Source organism: Lissotriton vulgaris, unplaced genomic scaffold, assembly GCF_964263255.1.
Source record: "Lissotriton vulgaris unplaced genomic scaffold, aLisVul1.2 SCAFFOLD_2772, whole genome shotgun sequence".
Lineage (NCBI taxonomy): Eukaryota > Metazoa > Chordata > Amphibia > Caudata > Salamandridae > Lissotriton > Lissotriton vulgaris.
In genome coordinates this window covers 253,504-268,599 of record NW_028250230.1, presented here as the reverse complement: position 1 = coordinate 268,599, position 15,096 = coordinate 253,504, and the positions used below count along the sequence as shown (strand labels likewise).

The following is a 15,096-nucleotide window of genomic DNA, read 5'->3' as shown; positions in this document are numbered from 1 at the left end:
GTGTGTTGGTGGCTTTGGGATAGTTTTAGTATCCGCTGTTCGTGTGTCTGAGGTTTCAAGGTGCGTTGGTTGCTTTGGGATAGTTTTAGTATCCAATGTACGTGTGTCTGAGGTCTCAAGGTGTGTTGGTTGCTTTGGGATAGTTCTAGTCTCCAGTCTACCTGTGTCACAGGTCTCAAGGTGTGTTGGTTGCTCTGGGATAGTTTTAGTATCCACTGCACATTTGTCTGAGGTCTCAATATGCGTTGGTTGCTTTGGGATAGTTTTAGTATCCAATGTACGTGTGTCTGAGGGCTCAAGGTGTGTTGGCTGCTTTGGAATAGTTTTAATATCCACTGTACAGGTGTCCGAGGTCTCAAGGTGCGTTGGTTGCTTTGGGATAGTTTTAGTATCCAATGTACGTGTGTCTGAGGTCTGAGGTCTGAAGGTGCGTTGGTTGCTTCGGGATAGTTTTAATAACCACTGTACGTGTGTCTGAGGTCTCAAGGTGCGTTGGTTGCTTTGGGATTGTTTTAGTATCCACTGTACGCGTGTCTGAGGTCCGAGGTCTGAAGGTGCGTTGGTTGCTTCAGGATAGTTTTAATAACCACTGTACGTGTGTCTGAGGTCTCAAGGTGCGTTGGTTGCTTTGGGATTGTTCTAGTATCCACTGTACGTGTGTCTGAGGTCTCAAGGTGCGTTGGTTGCTTTGGGATTGTTTTAGTATCCACTGTACGCGTGTCTGAGGTCTCAAGGTGCGTTGGTTGCTTTGGGAAGAGTTTAGTACCTAATGCACGTGTGTCTGAAGTCTCAAGATATGTTGGTTGCTTTGGAATAGTTTTAATATCCTCTGTACAGGTGTCTGAGGTCTCAAGGTGCGTTGGTGGCTTTGGCATAGTTCTAGTATCCACTGTACATGTGTCTGAGGTTTTAAGGTGCGTTGGTTGCTTTGGGATAGTTTTAATAACCACTGTACGTGTGTCTGAGGTCTCAAGGTGCGTTGGTTGCTTTGGGATTGTTTTAGTATCCACTGTACATGTGTCTGAGGTCTCAAGGTGCGTTGGTGGCTTTGGCATAGTTCTAGTATCCACTGTACGTGTGTCTGAGGTTTTAAGGTGCGTTGGTTGCTTTGGGATAGTTTTAATAACCACTGTACGTGTGTCTGAGGTCTCAAGGTGCGTTGGTTGCTTTGGGATTGTTTTAGTATCCACTGTACATGTGTCTGAGGTCTCAAGGTGTGTTGGTTTTCGTTGCAGCTTAACCTCAGGAGTACCTTCAGCAAGTCAATCCCTGCCCGCGGGGTAGAGAAAGGACGATTGTTGGAATACCTGCTGCCAGAACTACGGGTACCACAGAGCTACGAGGTCTGCCTGACGCCTGTTACCAGCTTCGGATTAGGGGACTCGGCCTCACGGATTATTCGCTACACAGAACGTGAGTATCCCCTCATTATACCCCCACTCCTATGATTTTGTAGTTAACCTTAGCTAGGACCTAAGAAAGATGTTTACATGTGAAGTCAGTGAGAGCTACTCTGCAAATACCAGAGAGTCACCCCTTCCCATAATGTCTGCAGAAAGAAGGAAACCCTATTTTTTTTTTATCTAAATCACTTTCAACAACTTTAAGGAACAGCACTGGCTAAGACTTAGAATAAAACGTTGTTGTTTTACTAGCACACGCTCAGGTTTTGACATCACGTCAACTCTAAGACTCATTGGTCTAGAACTACCAGTGGTTGCTTTATTCAGTGAAGTCTAAGTAAAGAACATCTTCACTTATAGATAGTAACTTGTAAAACCATAAAATGTATTGCTTTATTTTCAAAATGTTTAATTCGAAAGCAAATAGAGCTTTAGGAGAACATTATCTCAGTAGCTAAGAGGTAGGATTTTAGTATCTAGGAAGTGGTGGCGCCCAGCTTGTTCACGTAAATATATGGAAACACAGTGTAGTATGGTGCAGCCTAGGAAGGGGAAATCCTAGTAACCCCTTAATTTGGACTGGGAGACCCTGTCACATGTACTATGAAGATTATCCAGAGCACACACACAGATTAAGATTCAGACAATGCATTTAGTAAAAGAACAACAAATAGTTCCAATCCAACAATGGTGTCTTGTATTTTCTTTTAATTGGTAGTTCTACACAACGCAGCCAGCCAACACGTGTTTCATCAGAGATAAAGTTACCTCTGAATCTTCAGGGCTGTGTGTCGCGTTCAAACTCCGTGTAATCCCACAGCCGGTGATACTTCCAACCCGGTGGGGTCTCAGTACATCAGATGAGTGGCTCATAAGCGAGCACCATGTGCTGGATCAGGCTGGAGATGACATGGAACATAAGAGTAGTGAAGGAGCCAATCCGAGTAGAGGAAGCTCACTTGTAGAAATTACAGTTGTCTCGCTAATATTTCAAAGTGTCCATAGCGCCAGTACAATCGCATCAAAAGCCAAAATGAATGAACAATGAGGGTCCTAATAATGATAGAAGAGGGTCCAAGTAGTGAAGAAAAATAGCAACATGGAACACGGGTATTGTGTCCGTAGATTTTTACGAAGTGCGGAGATCGTATCCTGGCGGCTCCACCTCAGTCCATGGAGGGATTCAGAGATAAGTTTATCTCTGATGAAACACGTGTTGGCTGGCTGCGTTGTGTAGAACTACCAATTAAAAGAAAATACAAGACACCATTGTTGGATTGGAACCATTTGTTGTTCTTTTACTAAATGCCTTGTCTAAATCCTAACCCTTTTGCTGCGACGGCTAATCCGCCGCAGTGCTAAGGGGCGGGGGGGGGGCGCGCGGCGCTCCCACGCTGGTGACGGAACCGCTCCGTCACGCCCCTTGGGTGAGCTGTGCTTGTGACGGAACGGTTCCGTCACGGCCCCGCCTGCTCAATAGAACGCGCCGCGCAGGCGCGAAATTAGCGATGCGCAGGCGCGGCGAGCGGGCTGTAACGGAAGTGTTCCGTCTCCAGCACAGCCCACCCGAGGGGCGTGACGGAACGGTTCCGTCACCAGCGATGGAGGGTTTAATCTGTGTGTGTGCTCGGGATAATCTTCATAGAACATTATCTCGTTTGACATGGAGGTTAGGCTGATGTAACTCTTGACGAACATTAGTCTATATAAAATATGATAAAGTACTTTGTGGAAATTGCCGGTATGCCAAACATAGGGTTATATGTAAATGTTTCCGAACATTTATCATAGTGCAAGAATGCGTTTCCAGGATGGAGGACGGGTGTTACCCGACAGGAGTGCCCCGCACCCTATTACACTCAAGTGTAGATTTAGAGTTTGCCAAACAGGGTACTTTCTTGCAAATTTAAGATTGGGGGGACTGCCAATTTTCTGTCGGAGGAAGGGACATGAGAGAAAGGAAGTTCCACCGAAGACCCCTGGGTGTGTGGGTGATTAGTTATTTGCTTTTCAATAACAAATTGTCACTTTGGGAGTTTGTTTTTGTAAAACAAAAGCGTTGACAAAGTTTGAGCAACAGCAGTCAAAACCGACAGCGGCCGTCCACCAAACTTTCTGCACCTTGTCAGGAAGACGGCGGATCCTATAAAGGTAGGGAAATCACTGCTGCCTGCAGTGTCCTCTAAATGTGGTGGACGGTAATCTATCAGGCTGGCGGGCATAATGTTCTCCACACCCTGATGGATCACAGTTTGCCAAACTCTGAATCTTTCCTAGGTTTTCTGCTACAAAAGCCTTTGGAGTGTTCTCCTGAGCCCTGCACAAAGGCAGTGCCCGCTGGGATCACAGACGCTCCCTCACCTAAGAGTAGACAGGTTACTCTTTCACAAACTTAATGCATTTCCAGTCTGTCTGACTACAAGCACATCATATCCTAGGCACTGGTTAAGAGGTAGATGGGATATCTGTCAACATTGTGATAGTGTACTCATCTGCCAAAGTGTAAATCAGGCCGTAAGTGATTTTCTATTTTAATTTGTAACCTGAGCTGTATTTCAACCATGTGTTCATAAGTGAATTTTAGAGTTTACAAAATATATATGTTAAGATGTTAACCCCAGTCCTAACCATAACTTCAATTTAACTTATGGGAAGGTTTTTTGTTTTATGGTGCACAACATCTGACTTCCTTGATATTATTACTGCACAGGTGTGCACTGCCACCCACCCACCTATGGGGGCAAGCAAGCCTCACTGTGGAATGCCTCCAGTTACATGCAAGATGGGATGGCTGCAGGGCCTGGCCTCTTCCTACTCTTACCCTCCCATCCTTGCTATAGCCTCTTCCAATGATCTTTCTTCCACGAGATCCTCCAAGATTGAAGATAATCCTAATTCCGCCTAGACTCTGATAAACTGGACGCTGTGTCCCATATTTAGGTCCAGTCTTTGAGACAGTCTTGCCAGCCTAGGGCTTCCTAAAAAAATAATAAATGATATATGTGCGTACAGAGAATGTTTGTCAGGGATCTTTATCCATTGGTCTGTTAAATTATAAAATCACCCAGAAGCTCTTGCACACTGATACCGGACCAATAGCTTGTGGAAACCAGCTCATTGTGTGTTTGTGCATTTTTGGAATAGTTGAGGAAACTCTGAGTGTACACTGACGTGAAAGCACCTCCGGAGGAGGAGTAGCTTGCCGCAATTGGCAGCGAGTGGATCACGGTGGAGAGAGCTGCGGAGACAGATGAACGTAGCCCAGGAGGGTGGCAGTCGCACCCACTGCAGCGTCGCATCCCGTCTCCCAACAACCAAGGGCGACGAAGACAGGAGCCCTCAGGAGGTGCTTGTGCCATAGTGTGGCTGTCGGCAATAGGCAGCAGGCTCAGAGTGTAGAGCGGATGCGTCTGGTGTTAGACCTTTGCGGCTTGTGCTAGTTTGAGGAGCCTTCACGCTAATACCAGCTCCAATACATATCTACTTTCTTTGTTGGCCTCCTCTGGCCCCCTTTGGAGGACTGTTGCCTGATAAGGTGTTCGACTGCCAACTGCACCGGACGGTACAGCTTTTTAAAATTTGTATTTTCCTGTTGTCTCATTACCCAACTTCTAGCAGCTTCCTTGCTAATTCGAGGTGCACTCAGGCGAGGCCATGTTTTGGTCCACTCCCAGGCTGGAGGTTGGTTGGTTGTGACGAACCCTGCCCACACAGCCCCCTAGTTCTGCTTCTTTAAGCTTGTGAGCTCTGAAGTTGTTTGGGGGCATAGAAGGTGCTCTCAAAGGGGCCCTTGATAGTAGGGGATGGCAACCTCATCCTCTTTTTTTCCCATCAGATAGAAGTAGTTTTTGTGGCACTTTTGACATTGAAAATTCTTGCTAAATTTTAAAGCCCTTCACACCTTAGGTGGAGCCCACAGTTTCCCCCGCCCCGACAAGAATGGCTGCATAAAAAAATTTAGGCCAGTCCCAGGCAGAACTTGCCATAAAAAAATTAATTAAACCCCTTAGAAATAAATCTAATCACACTGGAGCACTGAAGGCACCCTCTTCTATCTCTGCTTATTTTCTAAACTCCCTGGTTCCGATACCAGGGTGCAGCCCGAAAGCGATAGTGCTCCAGGAGCATTAGGGTCCTTGGATGTTCATTTTTCCAACCAGCAAATATTAAAGCAGACAATCTGGTAAGGAAATCTTTGTATTTGGCTGTCGCAGTCGCTCCCATAGTTCTGGATTATACTTTGATGGATTGTATTCCTCCCGCTTTGCCACCCCCGGGCAGTCATATGCCCACAGTGTCTTTAACTTCGACTCCAACCTTGGCTACTGCGGTTCCCACAGACAGTAAAATACCAATGTCTTTATTCCACAGCACTCTGTGCAAACCCTCTTCTTCAGCACCACACTTATTCAGACCTCCAGAATTTAATCTGAATGTCTTCACTTATCTTCTTGGGGAATATATTCAATATTCTCAAGCACTTCGCTGTCTGGGATATTGAGTTTGCTGGAAAAAACAACACAATACTCGCATCGTATACTTGACATGTTTTCTTCAGACTAAAGTAGATGGCTGGTCTGGTGGGAAAAATCTGGAAGTACACTCATGGGACTTAAGAAGTCCCCATCCAGGTCGGTTGTCCTTTGTTTAAGCTCCATGATAAGGTTTGTCCTCCCCATGAAAACTCTTGTGAAAGTGAGGTGGACCCTTTACTTTCTTTAGGAGTTATTTCACATCCCCGATTTCCAGCAGTCCTTCTCCAAGTACCTCCTCTGCTTCTTTCTCTATTTTTATCCATAAAAAAGCAGGCCCTTTGTAACACTGATGCAACATGTTGTGTTATGTTATATGGTTTTCTATAGCGCTCAGCTGCCCCAGCCAAGGGGCTTCCCGGCGCTGTCACTAGCAAGAAGGGCAGGCTGCCCCAACAGGAAGCACAACAAAACTCAACATAACAGTCGCCTGAGCTTACTTTAAAGGGAAAAGATAGGTCTTAATGGCCTCTCTAAAAGTCAGCAGATCCGCTAAACCATGTATTTGGATCGGCAAAGAGTTCCACAGTTTAGCTGCAAGATAGCGGAACGAGCGGCCGCCCATCCAGGAACGTTTCACCCGCGGGACCGCTACCAAGTGCTGAACTAAGGAGCGCAGTCCTCGCAGAGGTAACTACCGGGTCAATAGCGTACAGTGCATCTGTGGAGTGGCGAGCTTTAGGATCTTAAAAGAGAGACAAAGAACTTTAAATTGGATCCACTCTGCCACAGGGAGCCAGTGAAGTTTGCGAATGGTATCGGCAATAGGATGGAAACGTGAAAGTCCTACCAGAGTTCTAGCTGCCGCATTTTGTATACGCTGCATCCTCCTAATCTCTGCTTGATTAGACCCCAGAAGCAAGGAGCTAACATAATCCAGGTGGGAGAGGATAGTCGATTGCACTATCAGCTGGCGGGAAGGAGGGTCAAAAAATGTCAAAATGGGTCTAAGACCCCGTAAGAGCGCAAAACACGTCCCTGCCGTTTTTTTTTGTATGGGTGCAAAAGCTAAGGGATGAATCTATCCACACCCCTACATTTTTTACTTCCGTCTTGGGGTCCGGGATTTCGCCTAATGTGTTCGGCAACCACTGTTCACCTCAAAGATTAGCATTCTTGCCCATTAGCAGAACTTCTGTCTTACTCGCATTTAACTGCAAGTAATTAGCAGTCATCCATTCTTAAACCTGGAGGCGCTCAGAGTAGAATCATCCGACAAGGCAACCACAAGCTGCGTGCCGTCCGCATATGAGACCATTGAGAGTTCCCATTGCTTGGCGACCGCAGCCAGTGACTGAACATAAAGATTGAACAAAGTGGGGCTGAGCGCCGAACCCTGAGGTACCCCCTGCTCAATAGGTTATTCCTGGGATAGAAACGGGGGAGTAGAAACACGAAAGGATCTTCCGGTGAGAAAGGAGCTAAACCACTCCAAGACCAGGCCCGTGACACCCGCTTCTTCCAGACGATGAAGCAGAACACCATGCAAGACCATGTCAAAGGCGGCACTCAGATCCAACAGGATCAGTGCCGCCGTCAAGAGTCAAGAGTGGTCCGCAGGTGCTCGGTCATGGCTAAGAGCACTGTCTCTGCGCTGTGGCCGGAGAGGAAGCCATGTTGTGAGGCATCCAGAGTGTTCTTGGAGCACAAGAAACTTGTAAGAGTACTATTAACATGTGACTCCGCTACCTTATCCACCAAGGGAAGAAGGGAGATCGGCCTGAAATTCTCTGGTTTGGTGGAATCCAAAGTTGACTTTTTGATAATGGGGGATACCCATACCTGTTTCCACTGAGCTGGTATCACAACCGACAAGAAGGAAGAATTGATTATCTGACGGAGGGGAGTCAGCAAGAGCGTGGACGCTTCCCTAAATTGGGCGGGATTTAGTGGGTCGGCTGGAGAGCCAGACTTACTTTTTCCACACAGTCTATTGAGCTCCTCATAGGAGACCTCAGGGATCGCCATGAGTTTGGCGATCCGCCCTGGACTAGAAGGGATAGGTTTGCAGGGTGTTGACATGGGTGGAAAAGACCTATAAATTACAAGTACTTTCTCCACAAAAAAGTAGGCCAGTTCTTTGCAGTGCAATTCTGAGATGGTTACAGGTACCGAGGATCTCCTGGCACTAAGGTCTTTTAAGATTTTAAAAATACATTTGGAAGGATTCGGGCTAAGCCTAATCTCATTGGCGTAGTAGTCCGCCCGCATCCTGCAAATGGCTCTATGGTAGTTTTTAAGTTCTGCCATATAGTGGGTTTTTATTTCCGGGTCATAATCTTTCTCCCAGTCCCTTTCAAATATTTTACACAATTTCCTCAGTGTAGTTAAGGTGTCATTATACCATGGACTAGACTCTTTCAGAAGTATATTTTTTATAGCAGTTTTTTTTTTCAATTATTATTTTTATTTGCATTTTCAAACCAAGAAAACATAGTAAGCATGTCACAGCAGATTGTCCATCACATCCCACTCTTCCCCAACCCGCCACCCACCGCCCCAAACATAGCGCCAAACATATGACTTCATATTTATATATGAACAAGCCATCCATATCCAAAATACATAGCTCCATCCAAGTCCTTCCCCTATACATTAGTGCTGTCAATGTAACATACCCTACCCCCTCAGAGCCCCCATCCATGCCATAGTAACGTCGCCATTTCCCCCATACTCTATAAAACTTCTTCGGGCAACCTCTCGCTTTATAGGTAACTGTTTCAGCCGCCATATAAATGTCCATACCCCTCCTCCATTCATCAAGCCTTGGGGGGTTCGGGGCTCCCCATTCCCGCACCACATCCCTCTTGGCCACCACTAATGCCAGCGTTAGAAAAATGAGATGAGGTTGCGTCAAATCTACCTCGTTCGTTATCCCCAGCAAGACTAGTTTAGGCTCCAAGGGTAGGGTCATTTCGAGTACTTCCCGAAGATCCCTCTGTATCCTGGCCCAGTATCTCTGGAGTACCCCACACTCCCAGATGGTGTGGTACAAGTTGCCCTCGGCATGTCCACAACGCAGTCAATTAGGGTCATTGGCTCGCCCCATCCGATGTAGGTGGTATCTATGGTAATAGACTCTATGTAGAATTTTGAATTGAATAAGTCGGAGTCAGGATTTTATTGCCACTTACCTAGGTTGCATCAGGGCAGTCTCCCAGTCCAGCGCGTCCATCTCCCCTAGGTTCGATTCCCATACACTTTTCAGTTTCACAAGTCCGTCCGGCATGTTGTTGAGTAGGGTTCTATAAGTCAGTGAAACCAACTTAGCCTGTACCTGGTCCTGCAGCAGGCGACCCTCTAACGGAGCATATTCCAGCAAGGGATCCGAGAGTGCCTCTTCCGCCTCATCAGCCAGATCATAGGCGCCCCTCACACAGCGGTTATCCCAAGAATACAAAAATGGAAGAAATAGCTCTTCTAAATCATATGGAAACCACTCTGTTTTAATTCACTGTATATAAGTATGCACCTACACCTTGCGCCGTCCAGGCTGATCACTCTGTCACTTGTGTCGCCGTAGTGTCGCCGTAGTGTCACTCACCTTTTCACTTGTGCACCTTGTACACCTTTGGGTTGTTATCCTTGAATTGCATCTTGCAGTGCTGATATTAACTGTAACTGTACTTGTTCACTCCATGAAAAATGTTTAGTAAAATGATGCCTTGAGCACCCTTTACAAATCATAGAGCCTCCTTGTTCCTCCTTGGATAATGTTCTCATATCCTTATTAATTGTCTTCAATTCTTACCAGTTGGGATAGTGGTTTATTTACATAGTTCTCTACCCCAATCCCAACAAGTTTGACGGGTCTTCACTCCTGTTTATTCATACAAAATCATCCGCCTGCCAGGCGAGGAATATTTGCGCATATTTTAAAAAATTGAGTGTGGTGCAAACCGTACTCTGCTCTTAATTCCTGGAAGGACTTCAGGGCTCCCCTCCGCTGGAGGTCACCCAGCACTGAGATACCTATAGCATCCCATCGTCGGAACCCTCTCAGCTTATGTAATTCCCGTAGCCATGCACATTTCCAAATTGGCGTTTGTCTCGAGGGTTTATGCTGCCAGACAATCTGTCTTGTTGCCCTGTCCCACAGCTCTACGGTCACCCTTGTTGCTGACAGCAGTGCTTCCTTCCCCCTCCCTCCATATATGTAGTGTAGACATGTGCCGTGTTCCAGTTTCTCCCTCTCTAGTCTATATATGGGGTGATCTACCGGGGCATGTAGCCAGTCATTGATTGGTGCAAGGTGTTCTGCCCAGTAGTAGGCCTCAATATTGGGAAGGGAAATCCCTCCATTATATTGGTTCCTCTGTAGGGTCTCCAGAGCTATCCTGGGCTGTTTCCCTAACCAAAGCAGATCTCTTAAGTCCCTCGTTTATCTCTTTAAAAACCTGACGCGGAAGGGGGAAGTACTCGTTTTGTAGTGCACACAGAAACCGCGGTAGGGTGATCATTTTGTACATTGCTGCCCGTCCTAACATTGTGAGGGGGAGGGTCTTCCATCTGATCACGTCCTCCTTAAAATTCGTGAGAACTCGTTGGATATTTTTCGTATACGAGATAGAATCCCTAAGTATGTGAACCCTTCTGTCGTCACCCGTAATGCTGTGGGCAAGGCCGGCCCCAAGCTTTCATCCCCAGGGCTATACAGGATCGACTTATGCCAATTTATAGTATAGCCTGAGCACGACCCATATCGGCCCAATAAAGTAAACAGGCACGGTATTGAGACCTCTGGGGATGTAGTATATAACAGGATGTCATCCGCATATAGCAACATTTTCTCTTCATGCCCCTCCCCGCGCCGAACTTTAAAACCAGTTATTTGTCTATCTTGCCATATTTCGCAGGCCACCACTTCTATGGTGAGGGCGAACAACAGCGGCGACAGGGGACATCCCTGACGGGTCCCTCTCCTTATAGGGAAGTCCTCGGACAGCACACCATTAACTTTGACTCTTGCTCCTGGATCCGTATAAAGAAGAGTAATCCATTTCCGAAACTTCGGACCAAATCCAAACTTTATCAGCACGCTTTCTAAAAAGGGCCAATGGACCGCATCAAACGCTTTTTCAGCATCCAGGGAGAGAAACACATGTGGCTCCTCCCGTGCTAACACTTCCATCAACCAGTTGTGCGTCCTTCGCCGGTTATGCCTTGTCGCCCTATCTGGCAAGGAACCAGTCTGATCCAAATGGATCAAGCCTGTAATCACCTTTCTTAGTCGCAGGGACAGGATTGTCGCTAGGAGTTTTACCTCTACGTTCAACAACGATATGGGGTGATATGATGAACATTCCCCTGGCGGTTTGCCCTGCTTATAGATGGGAACTATCGTGGCCATACCGAGATCTGGCGGAAGCATCCCCTCCTCTATCGCCCATTGAACAAGGCCAACATATGAACAGTAAGTAAAGTTTTTTTAAGAATTCTGCGGGAAACCCGTTAGGACCAGGAGATTTCCCTGGGTGTAGCTTAGCAAGTGCTTCCCGCACCTCTGCAACGGTAATCTCTACCTCCAGGCTCTCTCGAGCTTCTACGTCAAAACTGAGGGTCTCCACCTCCTCTAAATACTAGATTCGAGTTTCCAGGTCCCTGATGTCCCCCTGCAGTCTCCTCCTGTCCTCTGCTATCCTATTTTGTATTTTATCATGCAGGACTGCCTTCAGAGCTTCCCAAATCGTCACCCCGACTGTACAGAGCTCAGATTGTCTGCCAGGTAGACCTTCACGTCCGGCGGGAATCCTCGCAATAGGTCCCTATTCTGGAGATCCCAGGCCGCCAATCTCCACTTCCCAGTCTTCGCCCCTAGCCTCAATCCCAGCGTTACCAACATCGGCGAGTGGTCTGAGATGCCACGTGCCAGGAATTCTGCTCGGCTCGCAGCATCCAGTGCACGGCGGGGCAGGAAGACGTAGTCCAGTCTAGAATACACCCTGTGTGCCCCGGAGACATCTCCAGGCATCCGTTAGCCCCACCATGTCGATAAATTGTGCTAGAGAGGAGTGTACCGGGGAGTCCACTCGATCCCATGATCTGCCCAATGAGTGGTGAACCACATCATTAAAATCTCCACCCACCACGTGTAGAGAGTCCGGTGTATTCAGAATAATATTAGTCACCTTTGCAAGGGCTCTGGCCTGTAACCTAGGGGTTCCATATACTGACACCACCGTCATCTTCTGGCGCCTCCAAGTCCCTGTTACTCCAACATATGTACCTTGTGGGTCCGTCCATGTGTCTGTAACTATAAAAGGGGGGGGATTTCCTAACCAGAATGGCCACCCCTCTGGAACCTAACGGATACCCCACATGGGCCATTACCTTGTACGCCCCTCTAGCCAAGAAACCACACCGTGTTCTATGTAGATGCGTTTCCTGTAGTAATACTATGTCTGGGGCCATCCTTTTAACTAAGGCCATGACCAATCCCCGTTTTATCTTTGCTCCCAGGCCGTTTACATTCCAGGTAAGGACTTTGACTGATCCGCCATCTGGCACTTCTATCTCAGGGCCACCCATCCTTTCTGAAGACATCAAACTGGGTCAGGACCTGTCTCGGCAAGTACCCGTTGTAGGGTGTATGGGCGTAGTGAACTTTCCTGTCTGCAACATGCTTAAAAAAGACAACCAGAACCTCAAACCCCCCAACCTACAACCCCTGAAACCCCCCTCCCTCCCCCGACACCCCTACTGATTTACCCCAGACACACCCCCCTCCCCACCTCTTTCCCCCGGCCAGACCCATCGCCATCATAATGATAGAGATAGTTCAGGTGAAGGAGGTCTGTCGCCCACCCTCTGCCCCCCCCTGCTACGAACTTGCCCGCTTCACCCTCCTGCAAGAGATTGGTGTGAAGGCATAAATCACAAACATAGAATTAAAGAAACAATAGAAAATAGCAGTCAGTCCAATACTGTTGAAGCAAACAGTTATAGAGAGAAAAAGAGGGAAAAAAAGAAAAAAGAAGGGGGGGTGGTCAACTTGCGTGCTCTCGGCTGCAATGTCCACAATAGGCTGACCCGTGTTGTCCCTTCCTCATGAGTTAGAGTCCTGCGGGTCCCCCTGCGAAGCCTCAGTGTCCTGCGTGTGTTCCTGCTCCATGACCTTTATGGCTGATACCAGGGGGTGCGTCGAGTGCCCCTCCAGGTCCTCTTCCTCTGAGGTGGTATTACCAGACTCGTCTTCTCCCTCCGATCATGCCTTCTCTGCCAGGCAGCGAAAGCGTGAGCCATGGACTAGACTCTTGAGATCGTCCCTTGAACCAACTCGCCGGGATAAGAGAGTCAAGAGCCCGAGTTATCCAGGCACAGAACATCTCGTAACCAGACTCTGCGTTGTCAAGAGGTTCGAGGGGGTCTGCTCTGAGCAGTGCATAAAAGTCATCTAATCTCAATTTCCGCCATGGTCGCTTGTAAACCGGCTGCTTGGTGATCCTACCCAGAGGTTCTAATAAAGGGAGGGTCATTTCAACCAACATATGATCCGACCAAGCTACCGAGGTGGGGGCCGCCACCGTGGCTGAATCAATGTTTGAAAAGATGGGGTCTAACAGATGCCCCCCGCTATGAATGGGACTCGCGACTAATTGGTACAGCTGAAATGCCGCTAAATCTGCAAGCAGGCTGCCAATAGTCTTGTCTTGAATAAGATCGAAATGAAGATTCAAGTCTCCGAAGATGCTAAAATTAGCAGTTCCTACAGCAAGCGTCCCTACTGCCTCCAAAAGAGCATTTTTAAAACTGCTGACTTGACCAGGCGGCCTATACAACAAAACCCCGGAATGGGTCAGGTGTGGGTTTATCAGAATGCTAAAACGAGTGCATTCGCAGCCCTCCATATCAACTTTTAAGAAGAGGCATGAGTAATGAGATTTAACAATCACTGCAATACCACCGCCCCTCGTCTCCCTGTTCATAGTGCACATGGAGTAGCCAGGAGGTAGGGCTAGGTTAGATACCTTCACCATATCCTCCTGCAGCCACGTCTCTGTCAGGAAGAAAATATCCGGGCTTTTATCCGTAATAAGGTCATAGATTTCAGCATGGTGCTTAACTAGGGATCTTACATTCAGCTGAATTTATTTTAGCCGTTGTAGGGGGCAGATGACTCGAGGGGTTGGAAGTGCTATTGGTTTAGGGAGGGAAAACATCCCACATACACAGTGAATGGGGCCACTCAAAGTATATATTGGAGTCATATTACATCGGTTGCCTAGTGGGTTCAAATGTAGTAGAGTATCCCTTGAGTAGGTGTAACCACCCGACTCACCTCGACCAGCATACCTGGCGAGAGGCGGCGTACTGGTGCGGACTGGCGCAGGTGGGCTTGCCTTTGGCGTGCCGCCGGCACGTCTGCTGTGTGCATCAGCTGCACGTTTGGGGGTACATCTCTACTTATACTCAGGAGTCAACTAACCTGCACCATGAGCTAAGGCGGACGTCTTACTCACTGTGCTGCAGGTCTGTCTTCTCTTCACATCAATCTGACCAAAGTCAGCGGTGGACCGGGGAAGTGGCGAGAGAGGTAAGAAAATTAAAAGCAGATACATAATAAGCACCAATACTCCCAAGTAGTCTAATGCAGCCCTTCACTCGTAGCGTAGCAACAGCGTCTCCTTGCTTTGTGAGTCAAGCAGGGGGAGGGAGGTTGGCCCTTATATGCTGGATGTAAAAAAAAGCTGGACTGCTAACCTGCACCACGAGCTAAGGCGGAAGTCTTATTCACTTCCGGTGTGTGCTGCAAGTCCGTCTTCCCTCCACATCAATCTGACCAAAGTCAGCGGTGGACCGGGGATGCGGCGAGAAAGGTAAAAAAATTAAAAGCAGATTCAAAATAAGCACCAATACTCCCAAGTTTCTTAGTTCAATCACTATCTGGTATGAAAATGTTTGTCTGAAATCAGCCCTTTAAGGATGATAGTGAGTCATTATATTTTTTCAGTTTAGTTATTGAATTCTGTCAATGAGAAGAGATCTAGGGTTACTTTCAATGTGATTTTTAGAAAACTGTAATTGCCTCTTTAGTGGCGGCATAAATGTTTCCCTTTTCTATCCAGATGGGTGCCCGACTAATCTTCATAGAATTATGGTAAAGAGCCTGAGGCTCCTCTAGAAAACGGCCCGGCCCATGTGGAGGTTTTTATAAATAACGC

General features: G+C 47.4%; 1 protein-coding gene across 1 annotated transcript in view; it reads left to right on the top strand.

Moving 5' to 3' along the window:
• LOC147663330 (MAM domain-containing glycosylphosphatidylinositol anchor protein 1-like) overlaps nucleotides 1-15,096 on the top strand; it is a 258,506-nt gene that overhangs the window by 26,923 nt on the left and 216,487 nt on the right. The window contains exon 2 of the mRNA XM_086950517.1: nucleotides 1,236-1,413. Within this exon, the coding sequence (XP_086806643.1) occupies nucleotides 1,236-1,413 (178 nt within the window). The remainder of the gene's footprint in view (nucleotides 1-1,235; nucleotides 1,414-15,096) is intronic.